General features: G+C 37.7%; 1 protein-coding gene across 5 annotated transcripts in view; it reads right to left on the bottom strand.

The window, feature by feature from the left end:
* ARHGAP42 (Rho GTPase activating protein 42) overlaps positions 1-23,234 on the bottom strand; it is a 309,228-nt gene that overhangs the window by 210,515 nt on the left and 75,479 nt on the right. For 4 of the 5 annotated variants that reach the window (XM_055320459.1, XM_055320460.1, XM_055320462.1 and 1 more), the window contains exon 3: positions 4,820-4,881. The exons of the other annotated variant lie outside the window; for it this stretch is intronic. In XM_055320459.1, the coding sequence (XP_055176434.1) occupies positions 4,820-4,881 (62 nt within the window). The remainder of the gene's footprint in view (positions 1-4,819; positions 4,882-23,234) is intronic. 5 annotated transcript variants of the gene reach the window in all.

Genomic DNA, 23,234 nt, shown 5'->3' with positions numbered 1-23,234 from the left:
TATCCCGAGGATGCAAGGATGGTTTAACCCTCGTAAAACAATCAATGTGATTCATCATATCAGCAAGAGAAAAACCAAGAACCATATGATCCTCTCATTAGATGCAGAGAAAGCATTTGACAAAATGGATCCTGATCCATGGCCAGTGACAGGGTCCCCGAGTGCAGAACCACACGGCCGCACCTGCCCTGCCCCCGTGTGGTGTCCCCTGCTGCATACCAGCCTGGGCGGTGTGGCTGAGCTGAGACACCCTCCCCTCCCCTGGGGACTCAGTCCTGGGTGGAGGTGAGATATTCCGGAGGCCATCGGGGGGCCCCGCTCAGCGGAGGAGGGGAGCGAGCCGAGGGCCAGATTGGCAGAGGGATTCGGGAGGGGCGGGCCGCAGAGTGGGGGGGCACTGGGGGTATTCCTTTGGACCTACCTCAGGGAAGTGGGGGGTCTCAGGGGCTGACTGAGGTGGGCAAGCACTTCACGGCACACCTGGTAGAGAGTCAAGGCCCAGAAGTTAAAGGTAGCTAATATTATAATAATATTTTTATTAGAACGTTCTGATTATAAAAATAAAACTTGTTTTCTTTAAAGAAAACAAACAAACAAACAAACAAAAAAATGGATCCATTCCTGATAAAAACTCTTCAGAGTGTAGGGATAGAGGGAACTTTCCTCGACATCTTAAAAGCCATCAACGAAAAGCCCACAGCAAATATCATTCTCAATGGGGAAGCACTGGGAGCCTTTCCCCTAAGATCAGGAACACACCAGGGATGTCTACTCTCACCACTGCTATTCAACATAGTACTGGAAGTCCTAGCCTCAGCAATCAGGTAACAAAAAGAAATAAAAGGCATTCAAATTGGCAAAGAAAAAGTCAAACTCTCCCTCTTCGCCAATGACATGATACTCTACATAGGAAACCCAAAAGACTCCACCCCAAGATTGCTAGAACTCATACAGCAATTTGGTAGCGTGACAGGATACAAAATCAATGCCCAGAAATCAATGGCATTCCTATACACTAACAATGAGACTGAAGAAAGAGAAATTAAGGAGTCAATCCCATTGACAATTGCACCCAAAAGCATAAGATACCTAGGAATAAACCTAACCAAAGAGGTAAAGGATCTATACCCTAAAAACTATAGAACACTTCTGAAAGAAATTGAGGAAGACACAGAGATGGAAAAATATTCCATGCTCATGGATTGGCAGAATTAATATTGTGAAAATGTCAATGTTACCCAGGGCAATTTACACGTTCAATGCAATCCCTATCAAAATACCATGGACTTTCTTCAGAGACTTAGAACAAATTATTTTAAGATTTGTGTGGAATCAGAAAAGACCCCGAATAACCAGGGGAATTTTAAAAAAGAAAACCATATCTGGGGGCATCACAATGCCAGATTTCAGGTTGTACTACAAAGCTGTGGTCATCAAGACAGTGTGGTACTGGCACAAAAACAGACACATAGATCAATGGAACAGAATAGAGAACCCAGAAGTGGACCCTGAACTTTATGGTCAACTAATATTCAATAAAGGAGGAAAGATGATCCACTGGAAGAAAGTCTCTTCAATAAATGGTGCTGGGAAAATTGGACATCCACATGCAGAAGAATGAAGGTAGAGCACTCTCTTGCACCATACACAAAGAGAAACTCAAAATGGATGAAAGATCTAAATGTGAGACAAAATTCCATCAAAATCCTAGAGGAGAACACAGGCAACACCCTTTCTGAACTCGGCCACAGTAACTTCTTGCAAGATACATCCACGAAAGCAAAAGAAACAAAAGCAAAAATGAACTATTGGGACTTCATCAAGATAAGAAGCTTTTGCACAGCAAAGGATACAGTCAACAAAACTCAAAGACAACCTACAGAATGGGAGGAGATGGGACTCAATCCCGGGACTCTAGGATCATGCCCTGGGCCGAAGGCAGGCGCTAAACCACTGAGCCACCCAGGGATCCCCGGAATTTTTTAACTCAATACTTCAAGTTAGTGAGAAGCTATAAAGAGGTACCATTTCTTCAAAAAACAATATTTCTTTGCGCTTTTTTTTTCTGCAAACAACTTTTAGGTTATCTATATGATGTATTCATCTTACTACGTATGGTAAATCACTGGGAACAAGAGAATTTGATTAAACTGTTAGGTGTCTATGTAGTCGCTGTTCTAACATACTTATATTTTGGTCAACTTCAAATAATATATAATAAATCAGGACTTATCACTGAAAAAAACATAATTGAATGACTATCAATTACAGAACTCTTTTATACTCTTAGTACACTTAAAATATTCTACTTCCTAAATGAAATACTAATTTTTAAAAGAAAAATTCTTCAGCACATCTTTGCACAAAATCTGCTACTGGCTATACCTTCACTACTGACATCATGTGACTGGAAAAGATTTCTCACGCCAGTACTTAGATTGTGTGTTTAATAATTACTTTTACATAATCTTTGTGGATATGCAATCCATTAAGCTTTTATCTATAGGTTTTTCTTCATTATTTTGCATTCTTTATTTCAGACCTTCTTTGAAACAACAGGTAAAGAAATCAAAACCTACAATATGACTTCACTCGTGAATGCAGAATTTCCTCCTTGCTCTAACATAAGAAACATGGCTGAAGACAGAAAAGAAGATCTCTGGAAGACTAAGGGCTAGCATTTCAATCTCCATTTCCACTGCCTATAAGACACTCTGCCACATTCCCCAGCCATTTCTTCTCATTGGTCTTTGTTTTTTGTTCAGTCATCATCTGGGATGACCTCAAAATTCTGCTCATAACTTCTCGACTCCTAAGCCTGTTTTCCTGCTTAGCCACATCTTAACTTTATCACTAACTGGACCAACTCCACTGCCAAATTCAGCATGTTTCAACTATCACTCCTGATTACAACTTCCCTGTCCCAGAATGTCTTTTATTGCTTGCCTGTGAACTGTCAACATAGCATAGTAGCTGTGCTTGCCCTCTCTGCTTTCTAAGGGCATCTCCTGCCTCAGCTATCACTATAATCAATCAAGACCCATTTTCATATTACACAAACCCATGTGCCTATAATCGAGCATATCCTCTGTGCCCACCACTTAAATCTGGCCTCTCAGCTCTTTTTACTGCTCAGTCCATGGCTCTGGGTACTGCTTGAAAAATCCAGGAAAGCATGGTAATTAGTCTTCCCTTGACATATTTATGATGTTCACCTTAATGGCTCATTATCATGAACCCATAGCCCCTTTTCTCTTATATACCTGCTCCTTCTTGGCTTTCTAAACTATTTCTATGAACTCCTCTTACAGCAGATGAGCACGCCTTCTGACACTATTGCCCCCTGTCCAAACAACTTACTACCCAAAGTTCCACATTTCACCTGATGCTCTTTCTTCCCTCCCATCTCAGAGGAAGGGCCTTTCCCCTGCTATCTAACAGGTTTCTTCAATGCTATAGGAACATTTCTTTAGCTCTTTTTACTCTTGTAAACTACAACATACTTTCCCATATTCTTTAAATACATTTTCTAAAATTATAGCCCATGCTAGTTGGCCTATCATTCTCCTGAACTACTTGCATAGGATTTGAAAAACCACCTCACTCAACCTGATTATATATTCCTCTGGCCTCCACACCATCAACAACTTTATTTTCACATCTTCCTAACCACTTTTTCCCATTCTCATTACCAGCTCCTCTCTGGGCCATAAGACACCTCCTACTTACATCTCCCCATCAAACTTAGACTTCTATTGCATAGTTCATAGAACTGGAGTGAGGATTATGCATAAAGTACTTGAAAGCGTACTTTTTAGTCTTAAGACTCCAATCAAATTTACCTCCATTAAAAAAGCTTTCTGTGACTTACCCAGAATGGGTCAGTCTCCCACAATGGCTTATATGTATCTAACCGCTACAAATGCTTTATGACGATCCTACTGGATATGTACTACTATTTTTCCCATATACAAATGGAAAGCCAGGGTCACAGAGGCCTTCAAAGATACTTAAACAAAATGGGTACAAATTATATTGGTAAATGAATAAATTTATTATGAACAACTATGCTCTGATGCTGTCACATAAATTAATACATCAACCTACAATGCTTTCCCCATTCTTCCAAACCAAGCAAAATTCTCTCAGCCCTTAAAATCCAACTGAAATATACCTTTTGAAGAAAGTTTCCTCAACACTTAAGGAAAAAAAGGAAGGAAGGAAGGAAGGAAGGAAGGAAGGAAGGAAGGAAGGAAGGAAGGAAGGAAGGAAGGAGAAAGAAAGAAAGAAAGAAAGAAAGAAAGAAAGAAAGAAAGAAGAAAAGAAAGAAAGAGAGTCTCCTGCCAACATGCTGGCAAAATTATTTGCTCCTTCCATGAATTGTCTTTAATACTTAGAAGGTCTGTCTGGGTGATGGGCAATAAGGAGGGCACTTGATAGGATGCACGGGGTGTTATACTATATGTTGGCAAATCGAACTTCAATAAAAAAATAATAATACTTAAAATGTATCTTTATTATAACACTGAAGCTTTTTAGAAGTTTACTCAATTAGAGTAAATTAAAAATTCAGTATCTTTGAAAGAAATGGAAAGCAAAGTGAAGATGATTTACATGTGATGAGCAAATGAGATAAACAGAAATAGTGTATCTCATTAGCAGTAACTGATAATCATACTCAGAAATATCTTCTGTAACATTTAGTACACGTATCAGATTATAAGGTCTGGTATAGATCAGTCTAATTCAGAAGGTCTCATCTTTCTTCTAGTATGTCCAAAGAAAGCTTTATTCTTTAAAAAATTGGGAAAGGACTTACCAGTCTCCTCCTTTCTTCTTCTACTGCAATGAGTAATCTTGCAAATTCTTTTAGTGACTGAGCTATTTAGAAGATTAAAAAAAAAAAAAAGCATTAACCTCCTTTCATTGCTAATAACTAATTGCACAGGAATAAATACAATGAAGCTAGTTATAAATATGTATATATTCTGCGGTTTGAGGTTTCTATAAGCATAGAACAGTATACACAATAGGATCTCAATGACTAAAACTATAGATAACAGATATTTCTGCACTGCAGATAAAAGTTTTCTTCAAAGACACAAGGGAAATACAGTTATGCATGTAATGTCTAAAACTTAAATTAATAAATAAAAGTTTATTGTTGAAATTGCACATTCTAAACAGAATACTACAAATAATGAATATATTAAATCTCTAAGAAGCAATAAATCCAATACTATTCTGGTATACTTAGTAGCTGAGTAATGCAACATCTCCCGCTGACTTCTTTCTAGAAGCTCAACAGCTATAGATATTTAAGCCAGATTATATATTCTGTGTTACTCTAATATCAAGGTAGTACTTGGGTCATGGCCAAAAGGACTCTTAGCATTTGTATTTGGGGAGTTTGTTAGAAATGTAGATTCAGGCCTCACCTTAGAATCTGCACTTTAATAAGATCTTCAGGTAATCCATTTGTATATTAAAGTTGAGACACACCGCTTTATTTTTTTTAAGTTTTTATTTAAATTCCAATTAACATACAGTGCATTATTAGTTTCAGGTGAACAATTTAGTGATTCAACACTTACATACAACCTTTGGTGCTCGTTACAAGTTCAGAAAGCTTTAGCTTTCTAAAGCTATCTGAACTCAAATCTCTCCGGCTTGGGAAAAGTATCGAATGAAATATTGAATACTCAGAGACGCTGGGAGAATAAATCAAGAAACAAACAGGAAGTTACGATAGCGTATTCTTTAAACATGCCTAGTCCCAAATGGCAGTTGTAAAACCATAATTCATCCACATTAATTTCTATATCTTATAATTACTATAACTAAAGTTAGAATGTTTTGATTATAAAACAAAACAAACCTGAATGCAAAAATTATTTCTATTTAGGCTTTGAACTTTCACGTCTAAGTCTTTATTCTTTAGGCTCCCTACCATTTCTTTCACCCATACTAATATTGAAAACATTCTGTAAGACCAGAAGTCTAATAAGCCTGGAATAAATCCTACAATAAAAGCAAGTAAGTGAGGAAAATAAATCAAGAGTCTTATAACAGAACTTACTAAGAAAAAGAATGTTTTCTATTAGAGAATTTAAAATCACAATCTGTGGTTTTTCCCTCCACTCTTTTTAAAATTACTAGGCTTACACTAACTAACCTGGTTTAAAATGCTATCCCTATGATTACTTCATGTTGGATTTTATTCACAGCTGCCAAGAGAAATCAAAGGGTTACCTGGGAGACTAAGATTAATCTGATAAACACATTAATGGTCTTAGAGTAAATAGAACTTTTTTTAATTTAGAAAAATGAGATTAATTCCCATTAAAATAACAGTATCAGTGCTACAATACAACACAGTTGTGACAACAGTTAAGTTGAACAGAAAAACATTTTACAAACATATAAAGATTTTTATCAGGAGCATATAATAGGATACTCTATTTTTGTACTTTGGATAAAGAAAGCATTCTACCATCCTGGCAACTGTCTATTGTCACTAAAGACCTCTACAGGCAAGCCTGAAAAAAAAAATGAATGAACTTTTGAATGACAGAAGACATTATGTTGACATGCCTACAGAGAAAGAAACCAAGAGGCCAATCAGTTTGGGCTACAGGAATTGGAGACAGCAGGTACTCCTGAAGCTGAGAAAATAAGAAGTGAAAAAAAGTTGATAGTAAGCTGAAAGTCTGTATAAGAAGCACTATAACCCCAGATTTCAAACTCAACACCCCCAAGCTTTTAAATTAAAAACAAAACAAACAGGCAAAAAAACCCCAACTACCCTCATATGTTTCTTTTATGGAAAGTTATTGGATAAGGCATTCTCACAAAACACGGGAATAAGCCAAGAAAAAAGGAGATGGGATCTAGAAGTAGGAGATGCAATATAGGATAGAAGCAATTTTATCTAGCCTGGAGCCATAGGTTACAGGCTCCAGGAAATGTCTCCAGAGAAAAATTGAACTGATCAATATCCTGAGGTATCTGAATGTAATGAAAGGGAATTTATACTCTTTTAAAAGAAAATTCAAAGGTAATTATTAACTCCTGGGAAAGGGGTTATTTAAGTAACACCATCAAAATAAATGAAATAACTCAGTTGTAATATGTACAAAGTCACTATGATATAAACAAAACAGTTGAAAAGAGGGTATCTAAAACTGGGGGGAGGGCAGACTGGGTGGCTCAGGGATTTAGCACCGCCTTCTGCCCGGGGTGTGATCCTGGAGACCAAAGATCAAGTCCCACATCGGGCTCCTTGCATGGAACCTGCTTCTCCCTCTGCCTGTTGTCTCCGCTTCTCTCTCTGTGTGTCTCTCATGAATAAATAAATAAAATCTTTAAAAATAAATAAATAAAACTGGGGGGAAATCAAGTCTTAGAAAGATAATTATGGTCTTGAAAGAAATACAAGAAATGGTTAAAAGTTCAAAGGGGTATTTGTGAGTAGTTAAGTGGTAAGGACTTGTAAGATGTGAGGTTGTTAGTTTTTATTAAGCCTAATAAAAATATTTACCTTTTTTTAAATAATGAAAAATAAAACATACTATAAATGCTTTATTTTCCTACTGGCCTTAATTTTAGGAGGCTAAATTCATGTAATAACTTTCTCAGAGTTAAGTAAATATCTAGCACATAGGAGCCTAACAACAAGGTTTTTGTTTTGTTTTGTTTTGCTTTTTTGACAACAGGTATTTTTTTTTTTTTTGACAACAGGTATTTTTGGAGTAAATGAATTCATAGCTTGGTTTAGACTGTCAGGGGTACACTAGAACCTTCCACTTGGTCAATCCAGAAAGCAACCACTGTATCATAGAGTAATGTCCTACTAGACCCAGGAGCATCATCCTGTAACAACTTGGAAGTCCACAGGTATCTCCAGGTAACTACTACTTCAAGAGTAAATCATGTAGTCCCCCTTTTTTTTTTTTTAATCATGTAGTTGCCTTAAGTCAGATTTTGGTTTTAAGTAAGGAAACTCAGGTTCTCATTTTGAGATTGTTGTTCTCTCTTTGTCTAAAAATTAGATGCTGTTTCTTGCCTAACTTGAACAATTTTCTGGTGTGTTCCCATATAAATACTATCTATAGACTCAGTACAATAATAGTTATTATAATGAGAATGTCTGAGGAGAAAAACTTGAACACGCAAAAGCAATTGCATGTCTGGATCCTCACAACAAAAACTACTCTCCTTCCAGCAGTTTTCTGTGTCTGCCTTAGTTTGACAATTTTTGTTTCTTCTTTTTCTTTTGTTGATTTTTCAGATAAATGACTTCAAAAAACTAAATATATCCTTTATATAGTATAGTCTCAGTTTCATAAAGGTACATGTTTCTTAGTCCAAATGAAGATATTCATGTTTGACATTTGGCCTACATGGAAACACCCAGGAACATCATTTCATCAATTAGTAACAGCAACGCATTAACTTTTTCAACCCATACCTAATGCTTTCCCGTGTTTTTATTTATGTCAAAGTAATAATTTACAAAGCACAATATAACACAGAAAGAAAACAGGAGTTAACAATCCTATAAAGTAAGTATAAAATAATTCAAAGTATTACTGTATAAGCTGGGTTTTAAGACAAAGGGCTGATGCAGAGCCAGTTACTTCCTAGCCTGGGCCATGCTCAAAATCTAAAGGAACCCCTGACACAAGTCAGGTAGATCCAAGCTGCCCTGTATACTCCAGCAACTCCTCAGAGATAAGAAACCAGTATGAGAATCTCTGGTGCCCAGGACGAACAAGGTAGGGAGTCTATTCACCACCAGACTTTGAGCACAAAACATACCAAATGATTCGCCAGTACCCAACATGGTAATGTTGACTGCATGAGCAATTTCTTTTAAGACTTTACTTAAGCAAAATCTAAAAGTATTTTTATTTCATGCAAATTCTAATATCTAAATACTTTCTTTTATAAGCATTATATGTGATGTTCCATATTTTATCAGTGTTAATATTTACATAAATAACCATTTCATTATCTGATTTTGGGAATCCAGACTAACATCAGATTTAACAGCTGGTCTTGCAATCACTGATTCTGCTCATACCTAATTGGTATAACAGGAACTTGATTAAGTGACAAAAATATCCCCAAAACAGTACTTAATACACAGCTGGCTTTCAATAGATGATCATTAAATGAATTAGTGGGTTTAATACACTAACAATGAGACTGAAGAAAGAGAAATTAAGGAGTCAATCCCATTTACAATTGCACCCAAAAGCACACGATACCTAGGAATACACCTAACCAAAGAGGTAAAGGATCTATACCCTAAAAACTACAGAACACTTCTGAAAGAAATTGAGGAAGACACAAGGAGATGGAAAAATATTCCATGCTCGTCGACTGGCAGAATTAATATTGTGAAAATGTCAATGTTACCCAGGGCAATGTACATGTTTAATGCAATCCCTATCAAAATACCAGGGACTTTCTTCAGAGAGTTAGAACAAATTATTTTAAGATTTGTGTGGAATTGGGATCCCTGGGTGGCGCAGCAGTTTAGCGCCTGCCTTTGGCCCAGAGCCTGATCCTGGAGACCCGGGATCGAATCCCACGTCGGGCTCCCGGTGCATGGAGCCTGCTTCTCCCTCTGCCTGTGTCTCTGCCTCTCCCTCTGTGTGTGTGTGTGTGACTATCATAAATAAAATTATATACATATATATAAAGATTTATGTGGAATCAGAAAAGACCCCGAATAGCCAGCGGAATTTTAAAAAAGAAAACCGTATCTGGGGGCATCACAATGCCAGATTTCAGGTTGTACTACAAAGCTGTGGTCATCAAGACAGTGTGGTACTGGCACAAAAACAGACACATAGATCAATGGAACAGAATAGAGAATCCAGAAGTGGACCCTCAACTTTATGGTCAACTAATATTCAATAAAGGAGGAAAGACTATCCACTGGAAGAAAGTCCCTTCAGTCAATGGGGTTGGGAAAATTGGACATCCACATGCAGAAGAATGAAGGTAGAGCACTCTCTTGCACCATACACAAAGAGAAACTCAAAATGGATGAAAGATCTAAATGTGAGACAAGATTCCATCAAAATCCTAGAGGAGAACACAGGCAACACCCTTTCTGAACTCTGCCACAGTAACTTCTTGCAAGATACATCCACGAAAACAAAAGAAACAAAAGCAAAAATGAACTATTGGGACTTCATCAAGATAAGAAGCTTTTGCACAACAAAGGATACAGTCAACAAAACTCAAAGACAACCTACAGAATGGGAGAAGAGATTTGCAAATAACATATCAGATAAAGGGCTAGTATCCAAGATCTATAAAGAACTTATTAAACTCAACACCAAAGAAACAAACAATCCAATCATGAAATGGGCAAGACATGAACAGAAATCTCACAGAGGAAGACGTAGACATGGCCAACATGCGCATGAGAAAATGCTCTGCATCACTTGCCATCAGGGAAATACAAATCAAAACCACAATGAGATACCACCTCACACCAGTGAGAATGGGGAAAATTAACAAGGCAGGAAACCACAAATGTTGGAGAGGATGCAGAGAAAGGGGAACCCTCTTAACACTGTTGGTGGGAATGTGAACTGGTGCAGCCACTCTGGAAAACTGTGTGGAGGTTCCTCAAAGAATTAAAAATAGACCTGCCCTACGACCCAGCAATTGCACTGTTGGGGATTTACCCCAAAGATACAGATGCAATGAAATGCCGGGACACCTGCACCCCGATGTTTCTAGCAGCAATGTCCACAATAGCCAAACTGTGGAAGGAGCCTCGGTGTCCATCGAAAGATGAATGGATAAAGAAGATGTGGTCTATGTATACAATGGAATATTCCTCAGCCATTAGAAACGACAAATACCCACCATTTGCTTCAACGTGGATGGAACTGGAGGGTATTATGCTGAGTGAAATGAGTCAATCGGAGAAGGACAAGCATTATATGGTCTCATTCATTTGGGGAATATAAATAATAGTGAAAGGGAATAGAAGGGAAGGGAGAAGAAATACGTGGAAATATCAGAAAGGGAGACAGAACATGAAGACTCCTAACTCTGGGAAACGAACTAGGGGTGGTGGAAGGGGAGGAGGGCGGGGGGTGGGGGTGAATGAGTGACGGGCACTGAGGGGGGCACTTGACGGGATGAGCACTGGGTGTTATTCTGTATGTTGGCAAACTGAACACCAATAAAAAATAAATTTATTATTTAAAAAAATAAATGAATTAGTGAGTTTAATAATAAATTTCCACAACCTATTTACTATATGTGGAGAAACATACCAACTCATATTCTAGGCTTCATAAAATATTTTGAAAAGGATAAGCAACACTTTGTGGAAAATTATGTTGGCTATCTGCATTCTTGCCACCTGCATGAAACTTTCCTGGCTATATTCGCCAGTAATAATCTTTCCCCTTCCTATCCATCTGAACTATGAGATTACTAGAGAGCAATCAAAATATAGTTTCAAATACAGATGTCAACCCTCCAACAAATTATTGAGGTTAAGAATATTGCTATAGGTTCTATTTTCATCTCTACAACATGATATTGGAAACACACTTTTGGAACAATAGAAATTTATCATTCAGGTGTATTTATGACAGGTCCCAAGAGTAACAACATTCATAAAGACAACAGTTGAAATATGTCCACATGGTAAGGAAGTATGATAATAGCTCCTATATTTACAAATATCATAAATTATAAAACATTCCTGAACTCTCTAAAATATCTATTTCCTAACTCAATCTTTTCAGCAGGATTTTAAGTTCACCTGACCATTTTTTGGCTGTGGAAAACCTGGTCAGTGCCTAGAAATAAAAAGGAGAAAGAAAAAAGAAAATTACTTCCTGTTCACTGTTGGCATGACTCCAATATTATGAGTACTAAGCATTATATTATTAAATGTTTAAACAATTGATCTGCTTGAACTTTAAAGATTTCACAACTAGGAAAACTGAGAAAGCATGTCTCTCTCACCTCCAACCAACATTTATATCACAATCACATAATGATGTGCTAAATATTTCTCCTAGGAGTCTTTTTTCTCAAATACATACCCAAGCAGAAGTACAGATCACAAAATCAGTGACATACAATTATGTGAGTAGCACATTTTGTACTTATTAAGTGAGCAAATCACCTATGACATTCAGATTTGCTGATGAATAGGGGAGAACTGAGTTAGCAGTAGGATTTAGATTTGGTTAAATCTCAAGGAAAACATAAAAACCTCTAAAAGTCTATAAAAGCCAGACTGAACCAATGCAATCATTTTAAAAGTCCCGATAATCTTCTAACAGTCACTTTACTATTCTATCTGGGTGTACGATGTAGGCTACCAAAGTCTTTCTTAGGAGAAAAGCAGTATGATGCTAACACTTAACGGAGGATATGAGCCAGAGCAAGTGAATTCATCATACGCTTCTAGATCTGACCACGTAGAAAAAAATAAAAGTGAATCAATACACATAGCCAAATAATACTCAGCAGCACACTATGAAGCATGCAATGATCTAACAGGTATCACATCAGCAGTTCATGCCTGGAACTCTCAGTAAGGAAGCTTTAACTCTTTGAACATTTAGAAGATCACAGATAGCACAGTACCTGAACAGCAAGCTTTGGTTCAGGAACAATTTAACCCATAAACTAAGGAGCAGATTAGTAATGCCTGAAAAAGTAATACTGTCTACAAAACAGACAACAAGGTATAAAAAAGTGACACCAATTCTCCATACAATATCAACTAGATACTGTGTGTCTTTGTAAAAATTAACACTCTCACCTGATGGGCTTTCGATTCTGTCTGCAATCCTGGACATTATTTGCAACCACAAACACTTGTTATTTTTTGGGAGCCATAACATCAAATAAGGTTGTTCTACTCTATTTGTGGCTTCAAGCACCATGGATCCCTAGTTGCAAAGCCAATAAATTGCTTCCTAAACCAACAGAAAAAAAAAACCAAAAACAAAACCACAGGCCTACAGATAAATGTTGGCAGGTCACTGTAGGCACACACTCAAAGGCACTCATCTTTCTTGTAATATTTCACAGCCCCTTAGAATCCAAGGTCTCATGAAAACACATAAAAATTCTAGTTTATCTTTAAGGTAACTAAACCAAGTTCTCCATAATGTCCTTATGGTGTTTAGCTTTGTTTTTTTTTTTTTTAATTTCCAAACATAAATCAAAAAGATTAATATTGAAAAAAATCTCTATAAACTTGTATTTAAATTCTTCTTTCCTGATGTGTTAATTTTAGCCATTCCAAAAAAATGAAATCTTGCCATTTGCAACGACATAGATGGAACTAGAGGGTATTATCCTAAGTGAAATAAGTCAATCAGAGAAAGACAATTATCACATAATTTCACTCATATGTGGAATTTAAGAAATAAAACAGAGGAGCATAGGGGAAGGGAGGGAAAAATAAAACAGGAAATCGAGAGGAAGACAAACTATATGAGACTCTTAATCATAAGAAACACATTGAGGGTTGCTGGATGGGTCATGGGGTGGATGGAGTAACGGGATGACAGGCATTAAGGAGGGCATATGATGTAATGAGCACTGGGTGTTATACACAACTGATGAATCACTTAACTTTACCTCTGAAACTAATTATACACCATATGTTAATTAATTGAATTTAAATAAAAGATAAAGAGACAAAACTGTTCTTTCCTATCCTATCAGTGCATCTTTGTATAGCACTGCATGCAGGTGTATTAGGTTTCAGCAATATGAGATATACCAAGTTAGAAGAATATATTAGATGTTATTTTAGTAATAAAAATTTGATATTATAGCACAGTTTGCTAATTAAGCATTAAAGAACAATAAGAAATGCACAGCCTACAAAAGAAAAGTCATAAAATTAAACTTTTATCAAGTTGACCATGGACTCTGCATAGAATTGTTTAAGAACTGCCCCATCTCGGCTTCATCGCTTGTCCGTTACCATCAACTGTGCTGTTTGTTCCACCCAGGACACAGCTGCCAATCCAGACTATATAAGACAAAGGGATAGAAATCCTCACTTTGGAATCCACTATATCCACCCATTTCTTTCTACCTCCACTCTCCTGTTTATCCTCTAAATAGTACCCAGACTCTCTATATGGGTTCCGGCCAGTAATCTAGTCTCCTTTTAAATTCCCAACTCCTGTTCTTCATGCCTCCCTCCCAACCAGGCTTCTGCCATTGCATGGGTCCTATACCTCAGTCTATAACCACTGCCCGCCACTGCCCATTTGGGCTGAGATTCACCATTGGGGGCGATTGTCCATCTTTCAACTCTTTTCTGGTCTAAGGTGATTTTCAGTCTGGTTTCTCTTGTCCTCACTGGCATAACAATGGGACTCAAAGACTTTACATCTTCTATCAACCAGGGGCTTCACCTGTAAAAGGAAGCTACTACAACCACTGCAGAGTGGAGTGGAGAACCAGGATTCCAAGATGCAAAGTCACAACGGAAGCGCTGACCTAATTCTACACTATCTAACGGTTTTTCCTTCCCAGATTCTCTCTGACGGGAGACAGGGCCTTGTAATAATATCTGCTTTGAACCTGCCAAACTACCAAGTAGCTTGTGTGTCCTAGTATACACATACACACACATGCAGGGCATATATGTTTTAAGGTCAAATTTTGGCAAATGAATACATACAAATATACAAAGACTGCTTTTCAACTTCACACAATTTCAAAACTTCATTCTAGCTGATTTCTTTGAAGACTTCACACCATCTCATTGCTTCAAATGAATTTCTTCTGAATCCCAAAGATTTTTCATTCTGAGATTTTGTTAATATAATAAGAATTGTGCATAGCAGTCTGTAAGTCAAATATTTTTGTTTTCTTTTGAAGCATATGTTTTAGAAAACCTGTGCTATTCTGATTTGCCTTGTTTTGTTTTTTAAAGATTTATTTATTTGAGAGAAAGAGAGAGAGCATGTGCAAGCAGGGGAAAGTGGACAGGGAGAAGGTAGAGAGAGTCTCAGCAGATTCCCTGTTTAATGCAGAGCTGGATGAGGGACCCAATCTCAGGACCCTGAGATAATGACCTGAGCTGAAATCAAAAGTTGGATGCTTAACTGAGCCACCCAGGTGCCCCAGCTTTTAAAAAGAGATCTGATGTTGCCTTGTTTTAGTTTGGTTTTATTTTAGTGGCATTTGGCCTGTTTCCCAAAGCCAAAACAATCTCCAATTCAGAAACCATTTTCCCCCAGTATGTAGACCACTCACACTTTGGAGCAACCTCTACTAAGAGGCAGAGATGTCACACATACCATCTCATGTAATGTTCACAAAATGGTATGAGGTACTGAGTAGGTTTTATCTTTATTTTCCAGATGAGAAAAAGAGGATCAATCACCTGGAGTAACTTGCCCCATGATCTCAAAGCTCTTAAGTGGAGAAGCAGGTTTTAATTTTGATTGTTTGATTCCCAAATCTATTCTATTCCAGCAAACCATTATTGCCAAACAAGGAGGAGGGAGCAGGAAGGAGCAGGGCAGGGAAGGGAATGCCAGCTACATTATAGCAAAGAACAGGCTTATTATCTTTAAAAGGAAACAGTCTCAAAGCTGTTTGTGCTCAAGAGATAATCAGGACCCAAAGATCCTGCCCCAAAGAGAACAATCAGTAATTTGCTGCTGACAGCCACTTACTCCAAAGCCTGACAATCCTTACCACCTCCCAGCATTCCTTCACACTCCACAAAAATGGAGGCACCCCATTCATACTCCTCTGCTACCACCCTACTGAACTTCCACATCTGCTTCCTTGTCCAACATCCAGCTTCTCTTTTCCACAGCTTCTCAGCCTCCTGTGACCTTCCTTTGCTGTCATTCAGACACCCACAAGGACACTAAGAGTTCAAGCTATCTGACCCCTTTACTTTTTCCAATCCCTTTATTAAACTCTGGTTTACTCCTAATCCTATTTCCCACAGTGGAATTTTCTTTCTCAAGTCCCAACTTTCCTTCACTCACTGGTACCAGATGGCCTAACCTCCTGCTTCTCTGAGAGAAGTTCAAGACCCTCTGATTAACACTGTATTTATTCATTCTCTTCAACTTGCCTGTCTCAGAAAAGTGGCCCCCTTTCTCCTAGAAGCTAACAACTCCCATGAAGCTTCCAACTTCCCCCTTCCCCATCTCTAGCTAGGTTTCTGTCATTTCCATCATCACTCTTCTCTCCACACAGCTCTTTCTCCTCCTCCCAAGTCTATGAAGTTACTCCCATGTACTCCTATCCTTGTGAAGTAGGAAGAGTTAGGGAAGGAGGAGGAGATTTATTTGACAGTTGCACTAGCACTGAACACAGTTCTTTAATCCTCAATACTCCACAAGATGGTCACAGTAAAACACCCAAATCTTCTCTCACCATTGCATTCTTCACATAATGAAACTGGAATATAGAGGCTAAATAACATGCAAGATCGCACAGCTAACAATTTCCAGAGTGAAACTTTGAACCCACTTGGATCACATGAACTGTATCTACTTTCCCACTACTCTAAGTATGGTCATGAAATTGAGAAATCCAGTTACCTCCCAGGAATTTCTAATAGAGAGTCTATCTGCATCTCAGAACTTAACACTTATTAGAACTTGATTCATGGGCAGCCCCGGTGGCTCAGAGGTTTAGCACTGCCTTCAGCCCAGGGCGTGATCCTGGAGACCCGGGATCGAGTCCCATGATGGGCTCCCTGCATGGAGCCTGCTTCTCCCTCTGCTTCTGCCTCTCTCTCTCTCTCTCTCTCTCTCTCTCTCTCTCTCTGTGCCTCTCATGAATGGATAAATAGAATCTTAAAAGAAAAAAACTTGACCCATAATTCCACTCTACACTCAGGTACTCTGCCACACGTAATGGGCTCATAACATCATTCTGCTAGTAACTCAAGTGATAGATCAACCCCAGTCCTCCCTTCCAGGTACCCAGTCACCAAGTACAGCTCATCTGTCTCCTCTACCCTTCTTCCATACCCACAGAAGATACCACTGCATCTCGGCTGTGATAATACAAGCAGCCTAATTACTAGTTTCCCAGCTTCTAAGACTCTAATTCATCGTATGTACTAACGGTCAGAATAAAATTCCTAAAGAGCACCTTGGATTATGCCCCTATTTACCCATTTAAGGTCATTGATTGGATAAAGTCCACATCGCAAGCAATGTGGTACCTCCAGTATGTGACCATAGGTACTTTACAAGTCTCATAGCCTGAAATGCTACTATTTCTAATCTCTAACTTAGCACTTTGAACTCCTAGACGTTCCTGTAGTTTCCCATTTCCATGCCTTTCCTTGACCTAACCCACTAGGACCCAACTCAAAAAACCTCTCTATTCAAGCATCTTCTGATGCCTTTTCTCCACCTCTGACGCTCTCACAGCAGTTTCGTTTTCACTACCCTTAAAGAACTCAGCACATTCTCCTTAGTATTATAGTGATTATATCATAAACCTTTTTACTTTTACCTTCTTCTATTTATAAGGCCACAGGAAGATTTTATTCATGTTTGCATGTACTAAATTGCCCATAAGCTTCTTTGCACAGATATTCATTACTGATAGGAAATTCTAGAGGATCCAAAGTCTCTTCATAAGTCACATTTTGTGATTTGAATTTGAAAAGTTGATTTTATTTTCATCTCTGGAACACTTGGCCCATGAATGTCATCTCTCATTCTAAGGTTACACACTTGTTTGATTTGCATAAACCAAAATCTTTTTGCAGACTGTGAAGGACAATGTGGCAATAAATGACCAGGTTTCCCTATAAACATGTGTCTTCTACAGCTTTAATGGCTCCACTGGGAACATGCTAGGCATCAGAGATATGATGATCCAAAAAGCACAAACTCTAAAATAGACTTTTTCCCTGTTTTATTAGTACCTTCTCCAATTGAGCCCCTCCTCAGTATAAACACCAATCTATTGTTGAGAGTAGTGGTTTTCCACAGACTAGTATCAGACACCAAGAATCTGTGATTGTAGAGGATATAAGATATTATCTTTGAGTACAAAAAATGAAGCATGACCTGAATGCTCTTCTCTCCACAGCACTGTGAGTCATGACTCAGCAACTATTTATGTCAGAGAAATTACTCAGAATTAGCCTTTTTGTCCAGCCACATATTCCTAGATTAGTACATAGGGCAAACTTTCTTCTTCTTCTTCTTTTAAGCCCATTATCCAACTCTTTTTTTTTTATTGTTTTATTTATTTATTCATGAGACAAAGGCAGAGACAGGCAGAGGGCGAAGCAGGCTCCCTAAGGGGAGCCCGATGTGGGACTCGATCCCAGGACCCTAAGATCATGACCTGGGCTAAAGGCAGATGCTCAACCACTGAGACACCTAGGTGTCCCTATCCAACTCTTTTCTTCTTGCTTTCTAACTTCTCCCTCTATATTCTTTTTCTTCCCACAGGCACCAAGTCTCTCTTCAGTACTCATATGTTTGTTCTTGCCTTTTGCCAATGAGCTTTCCAGTAATCTTTGGGTGTTCATATCTTGCCTCCTAACTCACTTATCTCAAACACAGTCCTTAGAACTATTGCTTTTCTAGTACAAACATTTTATGTCAATACTGAAAATGTACTTTTATTATGTATAATACATAATAAAAACTGTATTTATTATTATAAATGTTCTCTCTTGGTCCACAAGAGATTTGCTGAGGAAGGCAATCTTTGACTCACTCTGGCAAATGCTTTCATGCTATAATTTATCACATATACAGATGCCAGAATAAACCTCCTAAAGGGCAACTTCTATCAAAGGCTTTATGTGTCTCTTGAGAACATGCAAATGAAACTTTAGACAATACGGCAAAAACCCTCTAAGATATTCTCTGGCTCTCAATCCTTGTATTCCAGCTAAAAGGACGTTACACCTTCATTTTCTTCAAGATTGTATATATCAAGACAATGAATGTTCAAGTACACAGACTAAAGATGCCCAAGCAAGGAAAGAAGTCTAACAGTCTAGAGCAGAAGGATGCACTGGAAAAAATGCTTTTACATTCTAAATGCTCCAGGAAAAAAAAAAAAATTAGTGCTTAGAGCTAGCAAACCTCAGTAGTATTTACTACCTACCTTTATGACTTTGACATCAAGGTTTGAAATCTGGCAGTGGGTTAGTGTTTTCATGGTCATGTAAATTTGATTGATTACGCAGAGAAAGGAAGATAAAACAGGTTCATCTTATAAGCAGTTTGCAGTAATACCATTATCTTAAAATTACGTGCCTCTGCATTAAAATTACTTACGCGAAATAAGTTAATCAGAGAAAGACAATTATATGATTTCATTCATATGCAGAACTTAAAAACAAAACAGAGGAGCATGGGGGAAGGGAGGAAAAAATAAAACAAGATGAAATCAGAGAGGGAGACAAACTATAAGAGGCTTTTAATCATAGGAAACAAACTGAGGGTTGCTGGAGTGGAGGGGGTCTGGGGGATGGGGTACCTGGGTGATGGGCATGAAGGAGGGCACATGATGTTATGAGCACTGGGTGTTATATAAAACTGATGAATCACTGAACTCTACCTTGAAATCAATAATACATGAATTTAAATTTAAAAAAATAAAATAAAATTTGTGTTGAATAGGCAATGCATACTGCACAACAGCGCAGGATGATAAAAATGGCTGCAAGCTGAAACGATGCAAAGCAAACAAAGCAAACTTAGCAATCAGTAGGGAATTTTTTTTTGTATATTTTTTTTTGGAGTTCGATTTGCCAACATAAAGTATAACACCCAGTCCTCATCAAGTGCCCCCCTCAGTGCCCGTCACCCAGTCACCCCATCGCCCCACCCACCTCCCCTTCCACTACCCCTTGTTCGTTTCCCAGAGTTAGGAGACTCTCATGTTCTGTCACCCTCTCTGATATTTCAGTGGGGAAATTTATAATAGTCCTATAACCTTTCAAAAGATTGTTAAAAAAATTTTAAATTCCCTATGATCAATTATAAATATGTAGCAAATTTTTAAAACAGCAAAATTAATATATTTTATCTCACTGTAATTTAAAATATTAGAAACATTGAAATATAAAAAAATTGTATTTCTTTATAAAAGTTATGGAGGGACTTTGATCATTGTTTACCTTCTAATTCTCTTTCTTATAACTTATGATGGGGGGCACCATTTTTCAGCAAATCATTATGCTCATTTGTAAGTTTGGATCAGCTTCCAACACCTCATCCTTTGTATTTTCAATGTGTGGAATATTGAGAGTTCTGTTAATGTGAATTTTTCTACGGCATTACTTCTTCTAAGACATCTCCATATTTTTTGACATGATCACTTTCCTCATTTATGTAGATTAATTTAATCTTCATTAAATTCCTGAACCTGTATATCTAGTCTCTGGAATAGTGGCAGTATCTATATTCCCATGGTCATTGATTTCTTTTAGAAAAACTCCATTTACATTGAATTCAAATGTCACTTTTAGCATTATCATTTTTTGATGTTTTTGCTGCACTTCTATGTATTAAGACCCTTATTTGATTTTCTGTTTTATAAAATGCCATTTGAGTTATCACTGGGAACCAAGAAGGCAACACAGTTAAGTACATGCTTTGCTAAGAAATGAATAAATGTACAGTTACCAATCCCTGAAAATAATTAAAATTCCTTAAGAAAAATTTTAAATAATCCTTTTTATATTTTTTAAATAATCTCTTTTATTAAATCTCTATAGCACTTATCAGTCTAAGTTCTACAATAAACTTATACATCTTAGCACCTAACTCCTCTGAAAAATCCCCATGACTGTGGGGATTATTTTTCTGCTTTGCACAAAGATGTGTCTTTAGCACTCAAACAGTCTGACAAATCACAGGTGCTTGAAAATGCTTTTTTGAATAATGGATGCATGAATGAACGAACAAATAAATTCAAGAGTCAAAGTTCCTGACCTAGGAGTCAGGCAATCAGGGTTCTAATACTGGTGCAACTTGAACAAATCATTCCACCTGTTTCTAAAGCAAAATGATACAGTTAGCTTCTGTGTTCTCCAAGGTCTCTTTCTATTCTAAGATAATAAACTCGGGATTCTAAAAAACTAACGTAAGTCAGAAGTAACACTTTCTGATAATTCAAACAAACAATAACAATAGGCTGTACAACTTCCCACCCTCCCATCTCCACATGTACATGAAATGGTGTGACAGTCATCCTAGTACTAAAGAAATGCAGCTTCTGGACAGAAAGACATAAACTACTCCACACTAAAACAACTGAAAAGCCGTTTTCAAAACAGACTATATCCAACATGAGCAGATAAAGTCCAGTAAGTAAACTAGGAAATTACTAACAAAACTGTAAACTACACACCACACAGGCCACCATATACCTTTATGGTACCTGATGTTTACCAACAGGTAATAAAACATATTTCTGTTATTACACAAAAAAATATGAAAAAAAAAGTCTTCATGAACAGGTCATGGTTCAGGCTTACAATTACAAGCCAACCATGATTCCAATTTTACTAAGACCATTCTATTCATACGGAAAATAAAAGAGATGCATTCTAACTATGGTTCTGTGGGTCAATGCAAGTGTATTAAAAAAACGTAGGTATCATATCCATAAGTCACATTATTAAAGTTGGGCTACCATTCCCCATTTTCTCCTGGTCACAAGCCCAGAGATACAGCCAAGTAAAACATTTTAAAAAAAGCTCATCTGGAGCAGCTTTCTTAAATCTTCCACAAGGCAGTAACCTTTCTAAAATGCAAATATATCATTTCTCTGATTAACACCCAATGCTTCTTATTACTTTAGGTAAAATTCCACATCCCCTAAATGGCTTATTAGGTCTTGTTTACCTGACCACAACCTTGACACATGCCATTTTTCCCATTGGATGTCTCCTTTGCTCCCCAAAGCCTTTACTCATCCCTTCCCTAGATCTGCAATCTGCTCCCTACTCCCCTTTCACCTACTATTTCTCCATGACTAATTTAAACATCACTTACTCAGCCACCCAATTAAGCCTGGTTTATCTCCAGTATGTATGATCTCTCAGCATAATATACTTTGCTTTTATAGCATTCAACACAATTGTAGTTTAACTGTGGCTGGTTGTTTAATGTTGGTCACCCAATGAAAATACAAATCACTTAAGCCATTGATAGTGCCTTCCACTTAGTTGGCACTTGGGTACTTATAGAATAAATGAGTTTTACTGGCCGGAAATATAGGCAGAGGCGGGTTAAAAAGAGGGGAAGAAAGGTACCAAAGCAGGTTCCTGACTCTAATTTCTGGTCCTTTTACTTGTTAAAGTAACCAGGTTAGGCCCAATGGAGTCACTCATGCTAAACCCCACATCAGGAAAGTTTCTGTACTTACTTTCTCAGAAGAAGGCCTAAGTCAACCAATCACTGCTTGCTTGCTCAGCAGGTTACCTAACCCAAACCCAAAACCTTCCTCAGCTCCATCAGGAAAGTAACCCTGCTTTAGCCACTCAGTAAACTCTCAGTATAATTTCCTTGTTCTTGCTCACTTTGGCCTAAAGATCTCTTGCCTTGTATAGCTCTTCAAAGCTCCTGTTTCTATCCACTAGATGTGATGCTTCCTGATTCATGAATCACTGGGTAAACCCAATTAGATCTTTAAAATTTACTCAGTAAATTTTATTCAACCCAATTTGGATTATTGCTCTTATAGAAGAGCAAAAAACAACCCTGCTAGTCATTGAATAGCCATGGCTGCCTTATGGCACCTCACTTTACACAGCAGATTCTCAAGACAGGAATCTCAACTCTTCTGCCTCAATGCACAAACACAAAAGTGCCAGGAGTGTTGACTTCAGGGATACCAAACTATTGTAGAGTAGGCATATTTATAAATACAGAATTGGTGAGTAATGAGGTTAAACGACATATTCCTGCATCCCAAATCATATAGAGCTACAGTATTTATTTCAGTGTCTAGTCATTTTGTTGAGATTTGAGCTATTCAAAGTCACTAACCATAGACTAAAGAGTTTTCCCTCTCTATCCACTCTCACCTTGAAATCAGCCTTCCTTAAGTTATGTTGTCCTAAAAAGAATATTTGCTATCATCTTAGCCTCTAAGTCAGAGCATTCCAAGAGGACAAGAGCTATTAATTCGCTTTACCACCAGGTCCCCAGGGATTGGCACAATGTAACTTGACAGTCCATTAA

The sequence above is a fragment of the Nyctereutes procyonoides genome, unplaced genomic scaffold (genome assembly GCF_905146905.1).
Source record: "Nyctereutes procyonoides isolate TBG_1078 unplaced genomic scaffold, NYPRO_anot_genome, whole genome shotgun sequence".
In the NCBI taxonomy this organism is placed as follows: domain Eukaryota; kingdom Metazoa; phylum Chordata; class Mammalia; order Carnivora; family Canidae; genus Nyctereutes; species Nyctereutes procyonoides.
Note: the sequence above shows the minus strand (reverse complement) of the source record. Positions and strands in the feature narration are given on the sequence as shown.